Below are 27952 nucleotides of genomic sequence, written 5' to 3' on the forward strand. Positions count from 1 at the left end.
GGGCAAACAGTGCCTCGCGCCCTTACCGTCCGCCGTCGTTACGCTTTCCCGCGGTGTGCTGATCATGCCCAACATATCCACTGACGGTATCGCCGCCTCCAAACCACCCTTCACATTGATGAAGCCTAACGGTGTGGTTGGGGTGGACGGTGCCGATGACCTGAGCGGCGATTGGATGGGTCGCATTTCCATTTTGACGCGCAAATCTTCCGCACCAGCCTGCACAAAGCATAGAAGATTGCATCAATAGAATAGATCTTTGGTAGCGACCCTTAGCGCGCTGCACCATACCTCATTGCCTTCCCGACTTTCGTGTTTCACTTTGTGATCCACCGAGCCGTTGTGATCGTTCCGATCCTCTCGATCCATTGTGTTTGACGATACCGGTCCGTTACCGTGGCCATGGTGGGTTGTGCTGGGACTGTGATTTTCATACCGGCTGAAAGCGGAGAGCGGAAATTGGTTACACGCGATCCTTGCCCGGGTCGAGGAAGTCGGCCAAAGTAGGGTAGACTCACTTGGACTGTTGCGGTGAATCCCGATCCGTGTGTATGGTGTCTGCTTCCGTTGGTGTCGCCGAAGAACCACTGCTGGACGGTCGATAGTTTTTGCTGCCACTTACCGGACTGCCGTTGCCTGCGCTCGCTTTCCCATCCCGCAGCACACTGTCCCGCGTCGCTTCCTGATGCTCGTAGAACGGTGATCGTAGCGATCGTTTGCGGTTCTCGTAGGATCCTTGCAGATAGGACGACGGTTGCAGGTACGGGGAGAAACTGGACGCCGGGGTACTGCCACCGCCGCCACCACCACCTCCCCCTCCACCACCACCACCACCGCCGCCATCACCTCGATCACTTCCACGACCAGTGCGGTCCGGGGCGCCGCTGCTGCCTCGGTCCGCACCGCTACTTACATTGCCCGTGCCAGCACCACCGGCGCCGCTACCGTGGCTGGATCCATTGCCACCCGCACCACCGCCACCTCCTGCACTGCTTGCGATTATACTGTCGGTTTCCCGCTTTACCGCCCGGTTGATCGATTCCATCGAGGACGAGAGGCTGTTGCGCTGCTGGCGGCGAATGGCAGGTGATGGCAGATCGTTCGGTGGCCCGTGAAACGGTGACTGTGACGGTTGGCTGGCATTGGCGCTCGCAAAGCGTCCGTGCTCTGTGGTGAGTCCTTTGACCTGCGAACGAGCACATAAAAAGGCGTCATGAAGTGATGCGTTGCACACACTTCCTCCCCGTAGCGCCCGACCGTACTCACCTGCAAGTTCTCAGCCGCTTTCAGAAAACTTTCCAGCGCTTTCTGTGACACGTGTACTTCGCCCTTGTACATAAACTCGAGCAGTGCGTGCATGTTGTCGGCCGAGGTTGCCTCCAACATCACGCATATCTGTCCCGTGCCAACCGGAGCCCGTTCGAACAGATCGGCGAAGTTTTTCGAACATGCCGCCAGTATGACCTTGTGTGCATTAAATACGGTCCCTGTAAGATAGAAATGCAACAGGATCAGTCAAACTATTTATGATCGAGATTATTTAAATAAAGATAATAGTTTAAATTAGTTCCTACAGTTGTGGTAAATGTAGTGCAGAACTTCTGCAATTTAATTGCAGCTGCCACAACATAGTCCATCCATTTCGAGCCCATGGTTTATGTTAGCCAGTCGTGCGATGTTACGCGGATAACAAGTATGTTTAACGTGCCTGCTGCTTCACTGACTGACTGACCTATTTTCGTGTGTCTAATCTTACCACACACACACAAACACACACATGCACTGCTTGCGCCTGGCTGGCTTGCATCGTAGCGGTAAAGCTATCGTGAATTCTACCAAATTTTACAGCCACAGCTAACAAACGCCCAGCAAACGCACACGCTCAATCCCTCGCAAACCCGACCATCGATGCAAGATTGTGTGTTTCAGTGATTCCAAGAAATGAATCTTAGGCCCCAATGGCGAAAGACGGAAAAAAGAAGAAGTAAAACACTCATCAAACATAGGGCACACCAGCAGCAGCTCTTCCAAACAGCGTCGCTACTATAAATAACGCTTCGAACGGGCAGCAACCGCACATAGGCCCGCACTAACCATCAGTCGGGGTGGTGCATGCATGGTTTGATAATGGGTCATGCGCAAGCAAAGAAATTCGGTCGCCCCTAAGCGCGCGCGCCTTCCGATTCGATGGCGCAGTTGTACAGAATGCATTCGATTTCCGACCTAATTCTGGCTGGTTGTATGTGTATTTTTGAACCCTCGCCCATTTGCAAGGTGGTTGGACGGCGGAGAGCGGAATTGAAACTGACGCGACCCCCCCCCCCCCCCCCCCCCCCTATCAACAGAAGACCTTGAAAATGAGTGCCCAAAATGCGATACGGGCTATGACATCATCGTCATCATCATCAGCGTTGCATGGCGCAGCAGCAGGACCACAACCCTGTTATGGGGTATATTGGTGAGCATCGTGAGAGCATGTTGAAAACTTTGGAGCATATTTGTACACAACATATGGCGCGGCCTGTCGAACCGTACAAAGGCGAACTGATGTCGGGGCTCTGTGGGAAATATGACTTCCGGGCGATGAATATGGCTGCTATTTTTCTACGAGAATACCTATTTACAAGGAATTTTGTATTGATTATCGAAATACAACTTAATAGGTATCGTACATTGTAGTTAGAAACTATCTGTAATGTTGCATTTAACCTTTTTTCAAGTGAGATCCTAGTTGATTAGCTAATTGCCGCGTGATGTTGCCTCTATTTCTCCACTTCTCGACAAAGCGCGCATCCAGTTTGGTCCTCAAATCAACCATTCTTTTTCAAATACAATTTCGCAACATTGCAATCAGACCACCGATAACAGCTTCGATGTCAGAAGAACTTTGTACAGGAACTTTCGATGGATGTGGTTAATGTGGTTTCAGTTCCAGCGTTTTTGTGTGTAGATGGAAGACCTAGTCGAATTGTTGCAAAAATCTGTTTTTATTAACGTTACTCGGTCAGATAATATGATAATACTTTGCTGAACAACACAAGATCAAAACTATTGCCTTTTTCTTGGAGGTATTCCTCTCCAAAATAGCTACCGATGAAATACGTCCGTAAGGCACCCAGCTTGCGTCAGGGAGCTTCCTATAGCCAAAAACGCCATTTTAACACCAGCTTTAGATCGTAAAAGTGGTTGTTTACAGTGTGCTACGATCGTTCGAATGCAACATTCTTCCATCGATCCTCGTGCCCTCTGCTCCTTTTCATCCGTAAACCAGTGAAAGTGATTTAATCTCCAACAGCCATATTGGTGACTTTCAATCTTAGTGTCCAACAAAACTGTGTACGTACGTATCAATACAACGCCAATGTCTGAGCTCTGTCCATACGATGTGGGGCAATGCACATTGAGTAAAGACCGTCTCTTCCGGCCGTGCGTGATGTTTATGGTTGCATCGTTCTCGGAGGGAAAAGTAGGTCACGCACATTTCGAAGTGTGTCCCACAAAAAAACCGAACCGACGAAAACGGGTCGCTGCAAGTCGCCCGCCTCCGTATCATGCCGCGATCCGCCATGTTCTAAACCCTAACCTCCTCGAGGTTGCGTAGACGCATTGCACATAACTCTGAGTTCTTAATCGCTGCAATGTGCGCACCACCACACATGCGCACATGGAATCGAGTTGCCTAAACGGTCGTTTTCCCCGGTTCTCATCGCCAACAACACCCTCAAACGAGAGTTTCTTCACAGCGACTTCGCAATTCGGGTTCAGTGTGAGGCACTTTCTGGTGCATTTGGACGAGAGCATGTTGCGCATACGAAACGTCGCAGCAGCATTATGCGTACAACTTCACTCCCTGCCTTCCTGCCTTCCTTCACTCCGAACACGCACACACAAACACGACAAGACCGAATAAACCTTTTAAAAAGTGTGAAAAATATGTGTCACGCACAAACATTGGATACGTCGACACACGATGCGCTGCCCATCGTTTAATGCGTGCACATGCCTCCGTCCCTGTTGACCATACCGCTTTTACTGCGCAGCTCTTTCCCAACCCGATTCTGTATCTCTTTCGGCCGGCTTGGTCAACATAAAAATTCAACATTAAAAGAGTACGACGCACTGAGACAAACACGCAACCTTCCCCCGGTTTCCGTACTCTACTTCAGAGGGGGGGGGGGGGGGGGGGGGCCTTCACACAGGCGTACGAAGATGGGTCACATATGTTTGCACATCACGAGGCTACGGCTAGATGGGGCCGGATTTTAGGTAGTGCGTGCATGCATCACTGTAGCTTGGTTGGACCTCAGCTTCGTCTTGGCGATGATTGCGTACCTGGCTCCAATGCACATTTGAGTGGCGCAACACTGTCTGATGTTTGGGACGGGGATAGGGTCTTACTCATATGCAGAATACAGCTCTTAGATTCACGAGAAAGATCAAACAATCCGTTTTTATCTATCATGTTGGCATTGGACATCACACGGATAAGCTTTGTAGAATCTAACCTCGTCCATTAATTCAAACCTGGAGCACATAAGAATCGTGAAGAGCAGCAAGTAATCCCACTGTTGACATCACAGGTTCTACGATGCGTATGGCTCTCAGCATCAATCTTTGCCATGGAAAATTAGGACATCATCATCATCACTTTAAGCACACACCCCAATCCATCTACGTTCGCTTGTCTCCTTCATCCATCAACTTTCTTTCCCATACTGCGGGCACACCACGAATTTGAAAGTGAAAAAGGCCATCCTTAATCTTCAGCAGCAGGCACCGCTAGACATCGAGCCCCCCCCGTCGTAAGGGCAGGTCAGTTTTCGTTCGTAAATTTGATCCTACCGTAGTTTTTTCACTCTCAAGCCGTATCTAACCTAATAAGGAAGTGAGAAGGGAAAGAGAGAGAGTGGGAGAAAAAAAAGGAAAACCCTTTCCCTCATCATAACTTTTATCACGCGGATAATTTTATTCCCGTCTGTTCCTTCGTTTCAATATGCGCCACACCTAACACACCCATTGTGAACCTTTCGTAGCGCTTTTGTTTTGTTTTTGTCTCTATTTTTGGGCCTTCTTCCGATTGTAGCTCTCGTACCGTAGATCCATCCTGCCCTACTGTTTACTTCCTTAGCCCTGCAAAGATTCCTAATCTTTGTGTTGTGACGCCGTCCGTCGCTGTTACGGTGCGCTGACCCGTCTTGTTGACACCTTTTTCGCTTTTGCAGAAGGCGTTGGGATGGGTCCGTCCCTTCCAACCCCCGCATCTGTCCATCCGACCGTCAAAACAAGAGAAAAAGGTTTTTCCAAATTCGTTGGAAAAATATTTCACACCCACCCACCCAGCCACAGCGTTTCCCTCATCGCTCTTGAAAGGTGCTATTCAATATCCATAACTGACCACGGAAAACCAACCTTTCAGTTGGCAACGCGAGCTTGACCCTCCGTCTGCCGATTTACGGGGCGGGCGTCCTTCCGGTTTTCAAACATCTCAGCTCATGAGTTCCCTCATTAATTTCATTCATCCGGCATATCTGTGGCAGCAAGACAAAGCCCCGGCAACCGGCTGGTGGAGAAGCGAAGGGTCGGGACAGAAGAATTAGGTATTATTTGATTAATTTACTCGCACCACCAACTCTGCGCGCCACTGACAACAACAGAAAATCCATTTTGTTTTCGGTGTCAGTGGGTCGTGCGATGAGATGCGAAAGACGTGACCGGGGGTTGAGCGAGATGGAGCTTGTGATACATTTCCTTCTGGTCCTTCTCGGTGAGGGGTTTTTCTTTCCTTTTTTGTTCCGCCTTTTCTTATCCTTCGACCTTCGCAAAGCAAAGAAAGAAAAAAAACACTTTCCACAACAAAACGCAACAATAGGTTAAAGGCGAAACAATAAAACCTCCATTTTGCTTCAAAATAGGCGCACGTCTGGGAAAGCTTCAGCTTTAACGACAATCTGTGTTTTCCTACATGTTCGCACGAAACTCTTAAATCTTGCCACCCCATCGCAAATTATACGAGCACACATTTTGGGGGCAAATGTCCGTGGAAAGAAGACACGGAAATAAGATGGATATGATCCGGCCAAAGTCTTTCTCCTTCCCTTCGGTGATGGGTGGGCACATTCGCTCTCTGTACCGGAGACTGTACTTTACTTAGCCTTTGCTCAGGACCCGCCGGTACACAATCGACAAAACCCACCTTTTTAATGCCGCACAAACGCGAGCAAAGGCACAATGATTGCGACAAGAACCACCACCCCCCACCAGAACGGGACAAAAGTATCGGGCGCCTCCATTTCGCGCACTCATACTGTGGGTGGTGTTTTTATTTTATTATATCCTTTCCGCATATTTTCACCCCGTCTCGGAAAGTGGCTGGGGGGTTGTCGGGGATTTCCCCAAACCCGACTTGCTCTAGACGAGCGGCAGACGACATTTACGACGAACAGGGCCGGCTCTTCCGGGAAGTACCGCGCGGTTAGTAATAAGGGAGTTGGAAGCTTCGGTCTCCAAGAAAAGGGAACGGAGTAAAGCAGGGAGAAAAAAAAGGTTCCGACATTGTTTGGGTTTGTGTGTGTTCTGTCATCCATCCATCGATTGTTATTGTTATTATTATTATGAGCAGTAGGGAGCCTCCCAACATCTTCTTATGTCAAGGTCATTTGCGACGCGGGTGATAACTGGAAGGATTTATGAGTCTGAGGCCTATTACTTTCGCTCGGTACTTCGAGTTATGGAAGGACTCTGCTAAGGTACTTTATTCCTCTACCGAGGTTTCATGCCATTTGCAAATCATACAAAACAAATCGAACGATCATAGCTTCAACGTGATAAATTGGAGGGCTGCTGCTAAGAGCGTTCTTGGCTTAATCTGATTTGAATCAATGAATATAATTTCGAACGTCGGACAACCCCCATCTTTTGTTCAATACACCGAAAACAGGAAGATAACGAACGGACTAACGTCGAGTCGTTGCCATTATTCGCACACACACACACACAAATGCCATGAAATAATACGCCGTCAACATTGGATTAAAGTTTTAATTTACCTTTTTGGACTTTGAACGAAAAAATACACACACCCACACACGTGCAAAAGGAAAACCCAAAACCACTGCAAAACCCCATAAGTGGCTGGTGAGCTGAAAAATATGGCCCATCCATATACACTCGCCGATGCCAACTCTACCCAACGAACGGCGCGCGGCGGTCGTATTCGCTGATTGACCAAATTGATTGACGTATGCTTCAAATCCTGTCCACACACAGGAGCACTGACGACAGCCGATAGAGCAGCCAGCCAGCCCCTAGCCCGGTGGTGCACAATCGAAATCCTCACGAAAGCTGGCGGATTTTTTTTATGCCGAAAGCAAACCCGCAGCTAGCAATGTTTGCGCAAGCCGTCTCGTATCGTATAGGCCTCCCAACCGAATCTTGAATCAGTCAACTGAGGAAAATTGTTGACCCCTTCTACGGGGGGAAACAAAAAAAAACAAAATCCATCGATCACCGTACGTGTGCATCGAGGTTTCGGTTTCCTACGCAGAACAGCACAGCGGAGAGAAACAATGATAAATATTTTACAATATATCGTACGGCTTCTGAACGCTGGTTTGACGGTTCCCTGCGCCCGGTCGAGGGAACCTCGTTTGCACAAATCATCGGCCAGACCAGGCCAGACCGACCGACCAACCGGTCGGCAATATATTCCTCCAATTCAATCTACAACGCACAACCAACCGGCCAGCCAGCTTCCTCACAGGTCATCGCACGGTAAGAATAGCTGGCCACAGTGCCCACATACACCCGTACGACACATTCCAAACATCACCTCCATCCTCTTAAGGGCAGAGGACTCAAACACAAAAAAAATCACTCGCTCACACACGAACTACCGGACGCTTCAATTCTATCAAGTACCGATGGGCCAGCCACAGACCAAATCAGTCAGCCGAATATCCCGGAACAAAACCTCGTTCGCCAAAGGCCTACGCCACCCATAGGAAAGCATTTGTGAATCGCGGGCGGTGTTTCTCAGGCAGATTTTCATGCATCGATGGGCTCGATTCAAACACACACACAGTACGCCGTCGTGTGCTTCCACAAATCGTATTTTCCGAGCCCCTGCCCCTATTGTCTGGCGCTGGAGTGGACTTTCGTTTGCACCGCGCGCCTCTCTCTAGCATATCCGGCGGGCAAGCCGGAAGAGTCCAGTTACCGTGTGCTACACCTCGGGGTCCACCACCAAGGAAAAAAAATCGCTTACTCAGTTCTACCCGAAAACCCGGCGTAGTTAGCGGAGAAAGATATGGAAATAATAGCCAAACGTAGTCCTTGCTGGCGCGCTAGTCTAGTACACTTCCCTTCGGTTGCCTCTGCTCCTGTACTCCTCCCCTATATGCGCCAATCACTGACTGAACTCAGGTTCGATTCGTACTTGCTTCGCGTTTGCAATCCACCCTGCACACGTTCGGTGAGCTATAGTCCCGGGCAAGGGACTTCTCGTTCCTGGCTCGCTAACAAACGGTTCGATTTTTCCGTTCGGTTCGTTTGTTGTCATACGAACGCTGTTTTCGCTGGTGGTCTGTTTTCGCTTCGGTTGCCAAAGCAGCGGAATGATGGAGAGTTATCGGAAGGTACCCACCGAACATTCGTTCGTTCGTACACCACGCTATGCATACACACACTCCTCCTAACCAATAGATTCTAGACAGGTGACTGAAGGAGACGACCTAACAAAAACAAGCAGAAGAACAACAACAAAAAAACACAAAAGGGAAAACAACTCTCTACCGAGTGTCACCAACCAACCCAAACACACGCCTTACAGTGTGTGTGTACTATCAGCGATGACTACAATGCACGAAGGAGGAGGGTATTCGTATTTGAATGAATCAGGCTCCCTGCTTTTCACGTGCACTTCGGCCCACCTTCGCTGAAACTCTGTTTACCAAACTGATGGATGTATAAGCAGCCAAATCATGCGACCAAACACAAAAGTACTCCCTAGGCTACGACTTAATTAGCCCAAACGCGATGATGGCAATCATGAATGAACCATAAATTCTCGATTGTTTTCCCCCGTGTGACTAGTAATTAGGGGTTCAAAAATTTCAAATTTTACTAACTGGAGGACATAGAAAGATAATGATGGCTGCTCTCATAGGATAAGATTTTTTCGCACCTATACCGTGCATCTCTAATTTTGATATTTAAGTTTAGAACTACTATTAAAGACAAATCTGTACTTCAAACAAAACATTGTGAAGAAAATCCTCTTAAAACAAAGCGCAAAGCAAGGTAAACAATACGGCGACAATAATGGTGGTAGCTGCCATACATTTGTCACGCCCGTGTCCATCATGGCTGGGTAAACTAATGAAACGATATTGATCTTCTATTACCCATTCTTTTCCAATCCATCCCGGCAGTGTGCAAGCAAAACCCGTTGATTAATTTCGCTTTCCAATTGATCCCACCAGCTGCGTTTTCCTTTTTGCCAACCGATGCGACTAGTTTTGTCGCAACACAGATTGACGAAGAATCAGTGGCCACTAATATTTGCTTGCTCGCATTGCTTCTATCTGCTCATCGCATTGTATTTCCGACATGCGGGAACACGACATTGGCAAACACTTTCATTTGCTTTTTTTTCCTGTTCAACACGGGCTAACGATATCTTGCCACTTTTGTCCCCATCAAGCACTCCCAGTAGGTAGGTGCCCAGAATCACGTTCGTTTTCTCGTCAAACCAATCATACGCATCCATAACCAAAGCAAATGCATCTGACGGTAGGGTTTACACATTGACAGAGCGGGGGGAAATCTCGTTACAATTGCAAATAGACAGTAGGGAAACGCAACCGTAGGTAGGAAAATTGAAACATAAATCACTCTTCAACTAGTGTAAAAATTAAAACGAATAGGGATATAGCAATCCTTCTTTATATCATTGTTAGTAGTAATTTTAGGTCTAAAACCCTCTCATGATTGTCCAGGAATGCATCCTAATTCATCAAGACCTAAGTCCGATATTACTACGATCGACATCTCCAATTCCCTGCAACAACAGCATCCTGATGGACTTAGTTAAAAGGATATCCGGCTTCCCCAGCTTCACTCCTACAGAGCTGACCAACCAACATAAGCCACTTTTCAATCGAACCGAAAGGACGAGTAAACGATAAAAGCAGCTCGATCAAATGAATGACAGATAGCGGCAATATACATGAAATTAGCATTTTACAAATAGTCATCAATTTCAATTTGTACACTTTATCTGCGTCTTCTGCCGGACACACACGCACACACACATCAGAGTAGGGAAAGCTGGCATGACTTTTCGTTTTCCATGCTGCAGCAACCACTACGGAAGAGTGCACCACTCATGCGTACGCATGTTTGGAGGCATAATAATGGAAGGCGCACCGAGGGAAAGGGTGTGGCAGATGACATTTGCTTGGACACAATTTGGTCCCGGTGGCGTCATCGTTGCGGCATCCATTAGCTCCCGTATAACGAACCAATATTGGCCATTTTCAATAATGTCAAACCGGTTGATGTATGTCGCAGCGCTGCTGCTGGTAGAGAGTCCTGTGAGTGAAAACTAGGATTCATTTAGCTGATGGTTTCGGATGAGTGGCTTCTACGCTACGAAGGAAGAATCGGGGAATACGGGATACTGCAAGGCGAGAGAAAAAAAATGCCCAAAGCTTGTGGGAACAGAGTCCAGACTAATGGGTCCAGCAGCAGAGCTGGCCCACACACAAACCGGCCACCTTGGCACTATTGGAATGAAAAGTGATACCCTGGCTATCAGGTCGGTGGCAAACACGGCCACCGAGAGGGTGGACCACATCGCTCGCCCGAACACGGCCAAGCATAACCCGATTGAATTCAAAATCAAATCAAGCGCATCGGGATGGTGAGGATGAAGTAGAATAGAACCTCAGGAGATACCGAGCCAACATTGCCCTGGTCCTCGGGGAGAGCTTAGCATACGGCGGTTTTTTTTTCTTCCCGTGCCTCTTTTGCTCAATGGAAAACATGAAAACGCACAGCAGAGGGATTCATTCCATCATCGACCAACAAATGATGCAAGCAAGAGGGGAGCCAGTCAGCCAAACTGCTGTTCTCCAACTCTTTCCCCTATCAACATTGGTGGTTTGGCTCGAAAGGAAGAAGCCCCATTTTGCAGGACATGTACGAAACGGAAATAGCTTCCACCCTGCTGCTGAAGTCACCGCTCAGTAGGATTTTTTTGCTGTTGTTGCAACCCCCAGGAAAACACTTTCCGTCCCCGCAAGCATCATGTGCTCATCCTTTTCATTATGAAAGTATATCTACGTAGCAACGCATCGAAAACAAAACCAACCAAAAAAAAAAACCCGAGCCGGATTCAACTGGCTGTGAGGTCTACAATGAAGCCAATAACAAACGAACAAAAAAGAGTACCCAAGGATAACGATAGATAGAACGCACCGAATGTTGAAATAGGAAAAATGGCCCCAAACGGCAGTGTGTAGTGAGTGTGTGAGCGAGCAAGTAACACACGTACCGACTGCTGAAGCGCGATGGCAAATAAATTCCGAATACATACATTTCCATGAAAATGGAAAATGAATATAAATCGAAATAAATATCAAGCAAACAGTTTTTAGCTGCCAGGGCACGGACTGCAGCAATGCTCACAGTGCTGGTCCGTACGTACGCAGCAGCAAAACGCACCAACCCCAATCCCGAATTGACGTCGCTCACGCACTAACCCCTTCTCGGTGGGTGGAAAAAAAAAAACATCGACGATGAGATGACGTGCAGGAAAAAGCGCGTGGCAGACAAGATGCTCTGTCAGAGATGCGATATGAGAGTTTTTTGTTGCAACTCAAAACTGAGCTTCCCTACCGAACTGAACCTCTTGCAGGACTGTGGTCTTGCAGATCAGCAGCCAATATCTTCACCGATGCTATCCATCCAGTTACGTCGGGCTGTCCATCCATAGATTCGTGACTTGTAGGACCAAAATAATAACGAACAAGCAAATGCTCTCTCACGATTATACCTAACTTCGTATCCATGCAAACGTCTAAAATAGCAGGACCGAAAAGGATAACGTGCGAGGGAAACGCAATGTACGTTGAATCGGGTGCACCATTGGGAGGGTGTTCTGTGCAAGTAGAAGCACAGCAAAAACAACCACTAGCGCTGCGGTTCTGTACGCGTAAATTTCTGAGGCATTGGGCCTTCACAACAATTGAGCTGAGATGTGTTTTTTGCGGTTTTTTGTACCACAGAAGATATGCTGCGAAAACATAACGAAACGTTTGAATGAACGAATGGCTGATGCAGGAGGATGTTTCCCTTTTAAATATTTGGCCGTGACTACTATACTGATATTAAAAAAATCAAAATCTCTTAGGAATTCAAGATCCATCAATAAACTCCATACTGTTATGTTCGAAGAAATATTTCTGTTCAATCCATCCGACTTTAATATCCCACCATTTGCTGATCTATCTAGATGTATACACCTGTAGCTCAATACCTTCAACAAGCAACAACGTCTGCCACTGCCTACAACAACTCTACTCCATCTTGTGTGACCTTAAAGACATTAATGTCATTGTGCGCGGCGTTGGAAACGGGCGTCGGTGGAAAGGGACCCCCGCAAGCCGTTCATTGATTTCACGGTCCAAAGATAAAATCATCAATAAGGCGACAACAAAATGGAGATGTCTCCCGAGTCCTTCCAATTTTCACACGCTAAACTGGGCCATACACACAATCGCTTTACGTTTGTTTGGGTTTCGATACACACATGGATACGGCTTTCGGCGGGAGGGCGAGTGCTTCCTCATTCCCCACTCCCACAAGCATAAACGCACGTTTACGACCCGTCGACACACCTTTAATGCCATAAAATCGATGAATAGCAAACAATGCCGGCTTGCACGGCAAGGCTCACGGAAACAAGGAGCACCGCGTGACAGGGAGGGAAAGAAACATATGTTTATAAATATCTTCACTTAGCCCACCGGCAGGACGATGCCAGGGACGATGCGAGGTCGAGCATTGAGAGCCGAGCGCGGTCGAGGATCTTGCACCATAAGATAGGACAACAGCTACAACAACAAAACGGACACAAACACGTGCCCACAAACAAATGCTCGTTTTTACGCGCTTTGTTAAAGGGAAGGCACCAGCCAACGGCATCGTAAAAGCCTCACTCACTGATTTGCTTTACGCAAAATGCCAAAACCTCGCGTGCCCCGTTTATTGTTGTCCCACTCTCGAGTGGCTGCAGGTCATACATACAAGCAGGGCTTTCACTCGCACACCATTCCTCAGACACACACTCACACGTGCCCTATAGCCTTCCCCAACCGTTAGAGTAGCCATCTTAAGGTTCAACGCTCAATGATCGGGGAGCTCAGTCCTGCTTGATGCTGTGGGGAAATTGTATCGTTTTATTCACATTTTATGTTTTCTTTATTTTGCCCCCCTGTCCTCGCCACACACACACACACACAATGCGTCCCCACGAATCTTAGACGGCACGCTTGAAGGCGACCGCTAAGGTCTGTATCGAATTCTTTCTTCCGAGCCAATCGACGCACAATCGAGGCTGAATGAAGCAGGCGTACGAAATACTGGGACACAACACTCAAGCAAGGAAAAAATGTATAAACACAGTCTGCACCACGATACAAGTTGGAGATTTTTTTTTGGCTTCCTTCTCCTCCTCCTCCTCCCAACTCACACACTTCTCGCTGTGTCCTTTCTCAACACTCCTCCGCCCCCAGTAAGACCGTCTTTATGGGTCGAGCCCCGATTTTCTTCTCGGTTGCGACGCCGTCGCCATATCACCCCCCGAAAAATTCACCACACGGGTCGACCTCGAATGAGTTTCGCTTTCTTCCTCTTTCCCGATATACCGGCGGTAGTGGTGGTGGTGGTCCTTTTATTACATCTTGAGCAGGTCCGGGAAGTTGAAGAATTTTTATGCGTGTTTGTTTGGAATAATGAAGACGGCTTTATTGAATCTTCAAGGCGCGCCGTCGTCGACCATATCCCTCTGGTCCTCTGGCATACCATTCGCACACCATTTTCGTACCCCACTCATCACCACCACCGTCTGGAAAAGGAACGTGTGTGGGAATATACATGTCTGCACGAATGTTTGGGTGTCGGCGAAATCAAACCTGTACTCAACGTTTCCCATCCTGGTTACGGTTCGATATGATGAGTCGGAAAATCATATGAGCGGAAATTGTCGCCCCAAATAAAGCAAGCTAGAGCACATTTCGAGGTTTATGTGGCAGTACTCTGACGTGTACATAGGATATCGTCTGAGCTAGCAAATTATAGCATCGACACCCTATAAAACCTACGATATACTAAACGTTTAACAGTCAAGTTAAATTGTCGCAGAATTTTGAGAAAAAAAGGATCAAATACAACCTTTCGATGAATCATCCGACGTTTTTTCCCCCTTCATCACTACGGATTAGGAAAAAGTGCGTTGTATGCTTACCTAAAAAGATAGAGAGAGATGGAGAAAAACGACATTAGTATCAGGATAAGAAACAATGTTTCGTTGTTTAATTAAAGCGAAAACGCATTTCACCGGAATAAATCTCTAATGAAAAGCGGCTGTCCGTCGTACCCGCAGCTCTATACTATTTCCCTTCACTCATTAGCGAGACTTCCTGCACAAGAGCTTCTCTTTGCTGCTGCTGCTGCTGAACAAACCAAACCACCCGACGTCCCACGTACGCAAAGGAATTTTCCCATTTCAATGAAACTTTACTCTCAATTCCATTTCTGTTTCGATTTTTTGCACCGGGGCAGGCCCTTTGCCACTGGTCGAAATGTGGATCAGAGCCGTTGGCAAGAAAAATAAAACTTGACCAATCAAATCCCCCCGCTAACGTCCGAGAGCGTAGAACGCGTCCTGGGAAAACGTGTCCTGGCGAAACGCACACACACACAACAAAAAAATCACCAAACCATTCCAACACCGTAGCGTACACACAGTAAGGAAAGCAAAGTGGGAAATAAAACAACCCCCATTGCGTATCACTGTCAATTGTAAAGTCAAACATCGTCGTCGAAGGTATCCGGTTCGGGGAGAAGTCGTACCATTTCAACATCAAACTACCTTCTCGCGTACGGGCGCGTGTGTGTGTGTAGGAAGAGGACACGGAGAACGAGTAATGGAGGAATCTGGGTCTGCAAATGGACGATGTTCATTTGGCAGCAACAGAAGGTCGAGCGACGCTCTCCATTTCGGCCGAGATGATGAACGGGCCCGGAATGGAAAACCGGCAACGAATCCTTGCCGAATCGGGAAGGGCCGGGGACAAAAAAAAAATGGCCGGAGGTATTGAATCGATTCAACTTCCCGTCCCTCCACTCTCCGTTCACTTTCTTGCAAAAACTTTTATTTGTCCTCTACGCCAAGGTATCTCCCCACGGAATGTTGGCGACAAGGACATTTGGTAGGATTTTGCACCGATAACTCACAACTACCGTGTGCTGTTGTCGAAAATATCAATTCTAAACCGGTCGGTCCGGGCAGGAGGGCTTTCCAGCATTTTTCGACCAGAACAGATCAATCTACACATGACGGACGCACAAACACAAACCCACTTGGAAAATTAAACATACACACACATGGGCTCAACATGTCGACGGATGGACGGAATTGACAGACGCATCCGAGAAGCCCATCCGTCGTCTATCGGCATCGCGCGCACGGAAGTGAACACCGGGCCGCGATAGTGTGAGTCTCATCCACTCGCCAACCGAAGGCAACACAGCACAACACGCACAGCCTCCATAATTTTTCCCCAGATCCTTCCATTGCTCCTGCTCATTTTGGGGCGGTCGAATGAAGAAAAATTTACAGTTTCATTGGTTGTTTTTTCGCTCCACGTTTTAGCTGCTACTGCTGCTTCTGTACGTTGGTTGCGAGCATCGGCAGCATCAGCAGCATCAGTAAGACCAGCGGGCAGAGAAAAAAAAACAGCACCAACAAAAAATCGTGTCCCTTCGAGCAAATGAAAGCGGCTCGGCGAGTTTCATCTGTACGGTTGCTGATACCTTGGATCATTTGACACATACGCAATTTCCGTCGTCATTCCTTGCCAGCGACGGGACTGATGAATTTTCTTCCTCCAATTACCTTCCGACCGAGTGAAGCAGCGCCAGTCTAGCGGCGAGCGTTAGGAGTGACACACACACAGAAGAAAAAAAAGTAAAACACAGAAGACATGCCTGCCGAGCGAACGACGCAAAAATAAATGAAAATAAAACTGAAGATTTTTGTATCGACCATGGACGACGACGTATCGCCGCCTTTTTTTTCCCCAATTATTGGACACAAATGCCTATAAGCTTCTAACGTACAATTGCCTTCGATATTCCTCAACTGTACGCACATCAATGCGAAAATGAGGCCAGAAAACCAATATTTATCAACAGCATGCCAAAGAAGCGAACCGATGCTTCAAAACTTGAGGCCAGGGAGTAATATCATTAGGGGAGCCCTAGGAGAAGTGAAACTAGTGAAACATTCTGAAAAATGTACCATCGCAATGGAAATGGGCGACAGCACGTTCGTCCTTTACTTATATATTTGTTTGCCTACCGTATCCTCCAAGCTACTATAGAGCGTGATGAAGCTTCTTCTTGATGAACGTAGCCCGATGTACATAGACGAGCTCCAAAACATCATCTGAACCATGTACATACAAATAGTGCAATAGAGGGAGTCCTCAAAAGATAAGGTTCGGTGAAAATTGACTCCAGCGCCCAGTGGTGGGGGACAAAATGCAGAAAATGATACACCATTTCGTTCAGCAGCAGGCCGACACGAGCACGCACTTCTTGTCTGTTCTTATCAATCTTCACCCGAAACCGGCTTCGTTTTTACCAGAGAAAAACTTTTTCCGGGCATACAGCAAAAAAAAAAAAACAGGAGGAATAGTTTCATGTGGTTCCATTGTCCAACTACGAAGAAACCGGGAAAGGCGGCATTGCAGTAGTCGTTCTTTTTTTTTTCTCCCCCGTCATTATCTCGATGGCAGAAAGGCAAACTTGCTGCCTACAAAATGCTATCCAAACCCTCCTACCACAGCCAACCAGCACTCACACACATTAAGCTGTCTCTGATAGTTTGAAGTATTACACACATGGCTCCTGGTAGCACTGCGGTAGATACACTTCAAGCAAGTCAAGGGGAAAAGTTTCCATCATTGATAACTACCTGATCGTATTAAACGAACCGAACAACACCGGTACTGATGAGAGAACGATCCGGAATCAGGGACGGATTTCCACTACCAGCATTGCGGGGAACCCCACACACACTGCAATCATCAATGGCCCAGGATTGATGTTTGATGTGAAAACTGCACACAGAGCTATGCGTAGATCACATGAAAAGGAAACAATCCAACAACGATTATCATGGAGCGAGGGAACGGAGAACCCTGCAGAGGACCGGGGATCAAGGGATGGCCTACCGAAAAAGGATTAATTCCTTTTTTCAATTTTGCGGTTCGCCGTCATCCGTTTAGGCGATTAAAGATGTGGAAATACATCAATGCAGAAGGAACGTACCGTATTGTGAATTGCTGCCGCATAACGATATACGTTTGAGTGAATGAGATTGCTCAGGATAAAGAAATAGTAGAGCAACGATTATTTAGATCCTTCTTGGATATTTGAAATTAGTATCCTCTCTCAATACTATCAGCTTTATCTTCAAACTAATACTATAGCACGAACCATTATGCAGAACAATTCAGCACAAGCTTCCTAGGGCCTCAGCTTTGTTAGCAAACTCAGAGGAGTCTTCCAACTGTATCTACCATGCACATCAAGAAGATGAAAAATGGGACATCTATTCATCTCGCGAAGCCTATCTCGTTCTCATGTTGCCATAGAATGACACGTCTGAAGAGGCTTGTGATAACATTCGCAGCTTGCCATTGAGTTCATTTTCCCTCACCGCTCAGGTTTTGGGCTGGTACAAAATATCCGCGCCCTGTTATTTCATTAACCCGTTCGTATGACTCGACATTCATTATTCATACACCGTGCGTTTTCGGCACTACGCCACAAACGCATAGATCTACGAAAGCGCCCATGGAAATGGGAAGCGAATAGTTAACATCATCTTGCCACGCTCGTCGTCCGTCTCTGGTTGGGTCAAATGTGCTTGCCGACCAAAGGGGAAAAAATCCAACACGACGGAAAGCAACGCTCACACTGACATGGACCCATTTCCTACGTTAGTGGAAAAACACATCATCATTAGGGAAAAAATGGTACACAACAAAATGCAAACTAAGTTGCCTACACCACCGTGTGCTATCCCTTCTCCCGCTGGGGGAGCTTTCGAATTGTACCTCTCACACCTCGGTTGCGTACAAGAGAACGAACTAAACTTAACTAATTTATTTCTTGTGCGCGAGCTGTGATGAAACAGTAACTAACAGCAAAATGAAAAATCTCTTCCCGGTGGAAGCAACACTTCTCGTCATCTTAAAGGGACCCGATGACTTTTTGCTGCACGACAGGCTTCAAGGAATTCGGAAAATAGTACGACCAGACTGCGCAAGCAAACTCCACGCAACAAAAAGATGAACGCGTGTACATACCACTCGATGCCTTCCCTTTCGGAAGGCTTCATTTAGAGGCAAAACTGACGTTACTACCGCCATTTTAGAAAGGCCTGCTCGTAGTCCTCGTGTCCCTCGGAACGACTAAAAACAAGCTCCCAATTTAGAGGCTTACCGGATGCGGAACACCCGAACGGTAGAGCAAAGGGACAGCGTGACGGCAAAAGCAAAACCACTACTCCATACTTATTTGGACATCAGCAAAACGTCAGGCCCCCACCTCCAACCCCGCTCCACTCACTCACCGAGGGACGGACGAAAAGTTTATCATTTAGAAAAGTTTCCTGGCTTCACTTTTTCTGCCCTTCAAACAGGAAAACCTGACGGAACCCCGAAACCAAAACAGTGACATGCACAGGAGGACGACGACGTCGTCAGCTATCACTCCCTGGGAAAAAAGGCACCATTTCCGTCGCAGCATCAAACAGCAGCAGTGCCTCATGATGGTGGCGTTGATATTCGGAGCCCGATGATGATCATGATGGTAGGGACGTTAAGAGCAATGGGAAGACACCGGGAGCAGGTGGGAATTAGTGTGCCACAGGAGTCAGAACGATACTCCCTTTCTCTCTACACGCTCCCATCCATACACAGCCGGCCGGTCTCGAGGGTTGGAAGGTAGATTTAGAGTAAAAATTAGAAAATTATGCCAAACACACGCTGCATAAAGACAACGAAAGCTGGCTAGGCAAGAAGAATCAGCACATAACAAATATCCCAGGCTGACGGATGGGACGGCCCGGCCCGGCAGCAAGCGCAGCACCGTACACCGGACCGGAGGTTCGAGAAAAAGTTGAATTCAATTTGGAAAATTAAATCCACCACGCGGCTACTACACGGGTAGGCAAGCATGGCTAAATTGCTAAAATGTACGACGAACTTTTCCACAGCACAACATCGAATCACGCGTCCCGGGGACCTTGGTTGGCCGCCCGGAACATGGTTGCCTTGAAAGCATAAAATTCTGTCAGATGCAACCGAAATGAAATAAACCGCAGCTATCAATTGGTTTGGCTACGGCTGGGCCGGATATAAAATAGAATTCCAACTATAATGCTAGATATAATCAGATTTTCAGTGTTGTTTCGCTGTTCCTTGACTGGATCTAATGAGACGTTCTATGCAAATCTGATCTAATAAAAACAATTTTAACTTTATAGCTTGTGCAGCACAAAACAAACTTGTAAAAAACTGCTTGAAAAAGATGGGTTATATTAAATTAATATTTTATAGCAAACAGTGTGACCATTTCCCCATCAAATTGTGCTGAAACATTCGTGTTCAAATCGTGTTCAAACTACAGAACTCCGGCGCGTACATACTTCGAGTGGATTGCTGCGGTCTTTAAAGTTTCGATCGGACCAACCAACCGCAACCGAGCACGCTGATACGCAAAGTGCGCCCAACTACACAGCTACGGGATGGCGCCGCGGTAGGTTCGGCGGAGTAAATAAGCTAAACGAGAATATTGAGCCTCGCAGCGCTTCGGCAAAATGATATTCGATAAATTTCCACATCAAAGCAAATATCACATTGCGTGTGACGCCTAAAGGTAGGAGGGAAAACGCCGTTCTAGCGGATGGGTTGCCTGCACCGGAGAATCTTGCACAGGCATAGTTTAGGAGTTTTGGGGCCAAACGCGTAGGTTTGCTCAATTGGCTGCTGGTTCATGGCGTATTCCAGCGAGTGATCGTTTCTGAAGCCTTGTCTGAAGCCACCGAGCATGGAAGCCTTGTTTGAATACTACACACAATCGATCGTGGATCCTTCCTTCCTGTACTCCAGTGTTGTGAGACAAAAAAAACATATACTTCCCCCATTTACCAAACCACCCCTCTTGCAACCTCCGTACAATGAGGAAAACAAACAACATTTTCTGCCAAAAAGGGTTTCTCATTTTCTCATGCCCCAGACAGCAAACGGCAAATCGGCTCGGCAAACGGCTTTTGAGTGATGAAGAAAGGATGGAAGAACAAAACAACCGATACCGATGGGACTGCTGATGCTGCTGATGCGCCATGCTACTACCACGACACCCCACTGCCTACCATCACCAGTACCGGATACTCTCAGTTTTATCTAACAGCATCAAGAAGCCAGCGCACCAACCATGGCTGTTGTCGTTATGCTTCTGCCCTGCCGATATTCCACATGAAATTGGGAGAAGCACAACGAGCATCATCACACGGCACAGAATAGCCGCCGCCGACGCCGCCGTTCGACGCATCTCAGCATGTACCAGAACATGCCGACCGATGATGAAGAATATTGAGCGAAAAACTGGCATCTAACTTCGCTTCAGTTCGCCCCCCACCACCCCCCGATCTCCAGTCAGCCATTTGCGCTAACCAATGTATGTCCCCATTCTGTGTCTAAAACAAAAAAATGAATATATAAAGCTTGTAAAGGCTTGTAGCGGCGCCAATCACCAGCAGAACTCGTGCTGGAGCGAGCGGATAATATGAATTTTTGCTGACATTTTCATCCGCCTTTCCCCGAGGATTGGGGTTTGGTGTTTTGTTTTGCAAAAAAAAACGTACAATATTTTTCACAACACCCAAAATCAATGGAAACTGCGAACCTCTGACGGGTGGTTTCGAGCGAAACTAGATCGGGAACTCTGGATAACTCGCAACGATATTCCGCGGATGATGTTTTTTAGACATGTTGTCCTACAGACAAACCAAGTGTCTCTCACCGATACTTGAAATACCGTCCCGAATAACAACATATCTATCGCTCCAGCCATTCTTTGGTATCAAACACCACGAACGGGGGCGATCATGAACCAAGGGCAGGAAATAAAATCGATCACAAAAACATTGCAAAATTCAACCGACGACACAAACAACGACCACCCCAACCGATGCGACAATCTATCGACCGAAGAGACTGCACATTATTTATTCGCACCATTATTCAATTCGGCAGTCTAGAGCGTTATACATATATATCCTCGCTGATAGAGAGTGAAAGTAAGCCACCAGACCAACGACCTAGGGCGACAGCTCTCCAGCAACTCTCCCGTTACCTCACTTGCCTATCTACAACTATTAGCGCCAGCGCCACGACTACAATTGTGCCTTACTTTGCACCTTTTGTTTCACAAATACCAACGATCAGCAGCTGCGTTATCATCATGATGATTGGCAACCGAAAACCCCACAACGATAGATTCCACCCTTCTCCGGGGCGGGAGCATCAAATATTATCAAACGACCCGGCGTTCCTCGTCGGCATGTCATTAGCAGCAAAAGGCCTACCAACACCACCGCAATCATCAGCAACCAACGGGCAAAAAGAAACAACTATTGCGCCTCGCGACCAACATACACACGTGCGCCGAGCCGTCGAGTGCCAGCAGCATTGGTGTGGTGTGTGTTCCCGAGCCGCTGCAGAACCCACTTCACTGTTGCCCATTTTCCGGCACCGTAACCGAGTGCGCTGGGCTCACTTGACTACTCGTGGGCACATACGCGTCGGCACATCAACTCATCAACATACCACCGGGGCTCTTCAATCACGCACAGGACGATTCATGGTACGGAAAATGCGTAAAGCCCACGGACGAAGGCGGAGGAGGTTCGCCGTTTTCGTTTCGGTGTTGAGTTGCTCCTGAAAAGTGAGGTGAAGCGAGAAAGGATTGTCATGTGTTCGCAGTCTCCCCCCCCCCTCCTCAGGACTAGAAGCCGTGGAGGCAAATTTCAATATCTGATCCTGATGATGGACGGGCGCGCGCGAGGATGGAACGTGTAACGTGAAAGTGACATAAAAACCTGACGGAGGAGGAAGAACAAGAGGACGATGGCGCACATTGCACGAGCGAAAAGGACACAAGGCTCAGCGGGAGTGAAATTGTTTGTTATTTTTCCCACCACAACCCCCACCAACTCCAGGAAGTCCTTCTCGCTGGCGCTCCACTCGGTGAAAACGATCAACAATCCTTTCCTGAACTGATGGAGAGAGAGAAATTGGTGAAGATGAAAAATAATTATACCAGAAGAGTGGCAGCTTATATCGAAGCGCCACCCGAAGCGGAGGAACGGGTTTTGTGCGGGCGACCGGCACAACGATACGCATCTGGAGCCACGGACGTAGACACGCTAGCTGACTGATAACGCACCATCGCGAGAAAACATCCATCCCAGGCCATCCATCTATTTTCCGTCTCTAGTTGCGTTTTTTGATTCAGCAACGGGAGGCTTCTACAGGACACACTGGAATATGTTGGGGGAAAATGGGTGACGCCTCCCACGCTACCGCGCCACCGTTCGCTGATAAGAACTGACACGACGCAGTGGGGCCAACCGTTCCTAGGCTCTAGCATGGATAACTCGGCGTTTGTTCCTCGCGCGTATATATACCTCGGTATACATAAGGATGAGCTCTCTCGCTCTCTCTCTGTGTGTGCTAATAGGCCGGATGCAGGACATGGCAGCAGCAGCCCCGGTGCGCTTTTCCGAGAATATTTTCACACCAATACCCGCCACTACTGTACAACGCCTGCCCGCAGGACGGAAACACAAGCTTTGACGACAAATGCGCCACGGAGGAACGATCGTTGCGGGCCCGGGTAAATGAGTGGAAACAAGGCTGGACAGGTTGAAGGATAGAGCGTTTAAATGGGATGAGCACGGCACCAAGGGGGTTGGGAGCGCGGCACGAGGCAGAAAACTTTCTCGTGTTTCAAAATCGTGTCGGTTTTTATCATTTCCGCCCGCGGCCCCGACGATGGCAACACTGTAACACTACTCAGCCAACACACTAACATCCAACATTTGCCAGCACGCATCTCCGCAACCTCCGTCCTCCTTGCTCCTTGCTTCCTATCCGCCCCTATTGTGCCCTAGTGCCCTTCACCCCGGCATTCGTCCTTGCTGCTGAGCGAACACAACGAAAGTGAATTTCCAGGGCAAAGGATTCATTATTTACCGCCAGGCCTCGCTTGTACTCGCTTACCACTAGTGCGCGTTTAGGTGTGATGATGCCTCTGCCCGTTCGCGTTTTGTGCTGAAACTGAAATATCTTCCCCTCTTTCCTGTTCCTCCCGAGCCCTCGGAAAATTCCTCTTCCTGTGCGCGAACACCACGACGACGACGGCCACCACGCTTTCCCTATCTCGGTCTCATCTCAATGAATCTACTTTCACTCTACGACTAAAACTTTCATCACCATAGCAGCCAAACGGTAGGGCCGGCTAGCAGCACCACATCCAATCAGAGCTCTCCGCTGGATGGATCCGCACGCCTCGGAAGGATTCAGAATGGTGGTTTAGTTGATTCTTTTTTGTTTCGTTGTTGGCTTTGTTTTGTTCATAAATTCATTTTTCTAAATTAATCCAACCGAAACTCCTGCCCTCCTGTTGTTCCGCGTGGCGTACATAGCCGCCATAGGATTGTGTTGACGTGCGCACTTGTCCAAACTGCTGCTGCCGCTTTCTCCGCTTATCGAGCCTAAAATGGCCGAGCTGGCAAAAGGTGGCATATCTATATAATTTATAAGTAGCGGATGGAACATAATACGAACCGATTCAACTTCGCTACTCGTCGTTTTCCCCCTCTGTGGTTCCCCCAGATAGTCCTGTGCTCATTGTGTCCGAAAGGCTGCAAAGTTTTTGCCCTTTCTCCTGCGAGGTTTGCGAAACCGTGTCAGTGTCACGAACTTGTAATTATTAAACATCTCACGCTTTGCAATGTATGCAGAAGATGTAATACGGCGCAGTTTCTGGCCGCTATTGTCCGTTATCTGCTTTGTATCAAAATTTTGATTGTCTCGTTATCACAATTAGTCCTGGGTGAACAATTAGTCCTATCAGTGAACCCAATCCCTTAAATCAGTGGCAATTGATCTGCGGATTACCTTGTAGACTAATTACTTTAAAGGACGAACTATTAGTAATATTCTGATTGCTAGCTCTCACTGCTCTCAAGTTATCTGCGACTTTGAATTGAACTGAGACTGCCTCACAACACTTAAAGCCAAACTCACTGTTTAAAGCAACTTTAATCTCTTCATGGATAAGCCTAAAGGAAACCCCCCCGAAATGCAACAACGAAAAGCGTTAAACTTTTGCCCAGGTCAGCACAAGAAATTATCTACTTAACTAGCAAAACTTGCAATATTTGCTTTCCAACGTGTTTCGACGCCCGCCAACAAGCAACGCTCACCAAGAGCACGTACTGCCGCATCGCATCGCCCCTCCATACGCCAAATCTCGGCAATTGTCCACCAGGCGCGGAATAAAAAAGCCACAAGATAATAAAAATTATAATAAATTCTATCCAAAACGACCTCGCGAGACTATCGCGGTGGCTGAATTATCCAAACGCTGAGCACAGGTTGCTCCCGATATGGCGAAGCACCACCACAGACCAAAATGTGAAAAATTTGACAAAACAGTGAACATTCGGAGCTGCTAGCTGGATAAAGAGAACAGATCGCGGAATCGTAGTTTAGACTTGCTTTTTTTGTAACTCTCACCGGTATTCGCAAACACTGGGATTGTCAAGTGACAACGCAGCAAGCAAACACCGGCCAAACATTATTAAATTTTAATCCTCTAGCTCAATTTTGCTCCCGCGAGCATTCCGGCCACGGTATTCTGTCGCGGCATCGGCATCGCACTGCCGGAAGGACTATATTTGAGCGTAGTGGCAGGTCGGCACGATTTAGACAAATAAAATCGCGAGGACACAGCAACAGCAACAACAAAAAAAAAGCTAACTGGACCACACGCCGATGATGCGAGGAGCGTATTACGGGCTCACATGGATGGGGGACCTCCATTCGTTTCTGTCTCCACTTGAAGCTTCCACTCAATTTCCCGTATCTTAGGTGATGTATGGCGATAGGTGGTCCCATACGCGATAAGTACGCGGGACGAACAAAAAAAAAAACCCGTAGGGACTCCCCATGAAACACCGGAGAGTTAACAACAAATCCACAACGACAACAGAAAAATAAAGAACCCCAAGACCGCGAAACACCACGGCGGTCCATCCGTTGGAAGGCTTCGTCCGTCCTTCAGACAGCACGGATCTACCCGCTTCTCATCTTCCCAGCGCACATGCGAAAGGAAGTCGTCAACAGGAAACCGGAAACTAAGCGCTACGATGAGTAGACGAACATCAGAAAAAAACACCCCAACATCGAGACCCTGCCAACGTGGAGTGGCTCTGCTCAGCCTTACTTCTCATCATGTCGCACATCCTTTACCAAAGTGGACACAAAACTCTTGCCACCTCGTTCTATTCCGGGGAGGCCAGTGGATGATTTTTTAAATATATAAAACGACAAAGCAAACAAATGCTATCCTATCCGGCACTGCGATGGTAGAACACATCCAAACAAACAAAAAAGGAGCAAAAAAACAACAACCTAACCACTCCATTCCAGCCTGTCCAATGACGATATGTGTCGCGAGAAAAATTAATTTCCGCGATTCTGACACAACCTGCCCGTTCTGTGCTCCGATCGTACTTGTAGCAGCATCTTTCACCCCATCATGTGGATGTTTCATCCGCGAATACCACCAACAGTTTCCTCCATCGAAAGCTAGATATGGTAAGAGCACATGGTAACCTTGCACCAATCCAACGGTAGTGTTTAAATACTCCAAGGATCATAATAACAATTAAAATGTGAAAAAATCAACGTTTTTAAAATATGAAATCCAGCGTTTAGAAGAAATCGTGATGACCAAACCAACTTTATATCGAAACAATTTTATTTTGAAAACAACGTAGATGTGACCAAGGTATTGTCCCCTGCGTTGAATATGATCAAAGTATGTGCAATCCAAAACCAAACAAAAAAAGGATTTTAAACGCTGCTCCCCAACAACACTTTCATAAAACATATTTCTTTGGGGAAGGAGGTCCAACAACAGCACGCGGCCAAATTCGGGTGTGCGGAAGAAAACACACCCGGGAGACCGTGTTTCACCGACAGCAGACTCGGTGACGCTTCGTTTCATTCCGGACGCACTGTCCCATCTGAACGATACTGAAGGCTTTGACCCTTGTTAGAAAGCAGTCTCGTCAGAAGATCACGCGCAACAACAAAAAAACAGCATCAAGAAGGGGTGATGAATACAAAAAAACACACACACACACAACTTCCGTATGACAATAAATCGCGAACGCGAATTTTATACCCGCGAGTATCATTGACCGGCCCAATCCGCCGGTGATGTGAATCGTCGTACTGACAATCGCGTGTGTGCAGTAGATGGTAAAATGAAAATTTAAAATAAATGTCTAATCCTTTGAAAATCCGCTTCACATTTCCGTTTCTACCTCGCAGGGAATTGTGCGTGCTGTGGGGGGGTGGGCTTTTCCTTTCGATTAATCGCAAACGAACGAACGCCACGCATCGGTAATACAGGATGGAGCTGGACGCGATAATGGGTACGTGGCAAACGTACAACGAAACGGCGAAAATCCTTTCAAGTCCGAAAACAAACCTCCCGATGGCCGTTTCACTCCTGATGCCTTCATCCTGGAGTAGTTCCTTTCGGCTGGCTTACCACCTTTTGGTATAGGGCGCAGTTTTTTTAATGAACAACTCGCTAAAAATAAAACATGCTCTCCAACGTGGACATCGCACTTACCTCCACAAACCAACGTGACATCTGTGAGTGTGGCAGAATCGAACAGGTTCGAGAAGGCCGCCGCTAGGTTGGATGAATAGTTGCTCCACTTGAGGCAGTACTGTTGTTGATCCATGTTGGTGCCGTTTGCCTTCCGTAGACACAGCGTTCCGACAGTGACACTTCCCGCGAAGGATACTTTATCACACACGCACACGCTGGTCCGCACGTGTGACCGGAGGGATACTAAAGGTCCTCCGTCTTGGATTGAATTGCTTAAAGGGATTAGATTCGGTGGCCGTCGTTTCGCGTTTACGCCGTGATGCTCGTTGCTATCCCGTGAACGATCTGAAATGGGAAAAAATCAGGAATGCAGGTTAGAAAATCGTTTACCAAAATAGCAATCAAACTAAACTTTGGCAGGACAATTCATTTTTCGCCTTCCCTCCCCCCGCAAAAAAAAAGCTCACGCGGTATGGCGGAGGAGCTCCTCCTGTTCTGTGTGCTGTAAAACAAAAACGGAACCACCCCGAACAAAAGCACCCAACCCAACAGGCCGATTGTGCCTTTACACGCGTTCCACATAAATCTTTGATTTATCTTCGATCAGAACCCATAGGTCGCGGCAACGGAGCTTGCCTCCGAGTCGGCTACATTTGAAACGGAAATATAAAACCAT

General features: G+C 47.5%; 1 protein-coding gene across 7 annotated transcripts in view; it reads right to left on the reverse strand.

The window, feature by feature from the left end:
* The window catches only part of LOC118509010 (zinc finger protein chinmo), a 107212-nt gene that overhangs the window by 16132 nt on the left and 63128 nt on the right, over positions 1-27952 (reverse strand). For all 7 annotated transcript variants that reach the window (XM_036049027.1, XM_036049026.1, XM_036049029.1 and 4 more), the window contains 5 exons: positions 27295-27621; positions 1267-1487; positions 519-1186; positions 292-439; positions 27-219 (listed from right to left, as the gene is read on the reverse strand). In XM_036049027.1, the coding sequence (XP_035904920.1) occupies positions 27-219; positions 292-439; positions 519-1186; positions 1267-1487; positions 27295-27409 (1345 nt within the window). In that variant the 5' untranslated portion in view covers positions 27410-27621. The remainder of the gene's footprint in view (positions 1-26; positions 220-291; positions 440-518; positions 1187-1266; positions 1488-27294; positions 27622-27952) is intronic.

This window comes from Anopheles stephensi, chromosome 3 (assembly GCF_013141755.1).
Source record: "Anopheles stephensi strain Indian chromosome 3, UCI_ANSTEP_V1.0, whole genome shotgun sequence".
Lineage (NCBI taxonomy): Eukaryota > Metazoa > Arthropoda > Insecta > Diptera > Culicidae > Anopheles > Anopheles stephensi.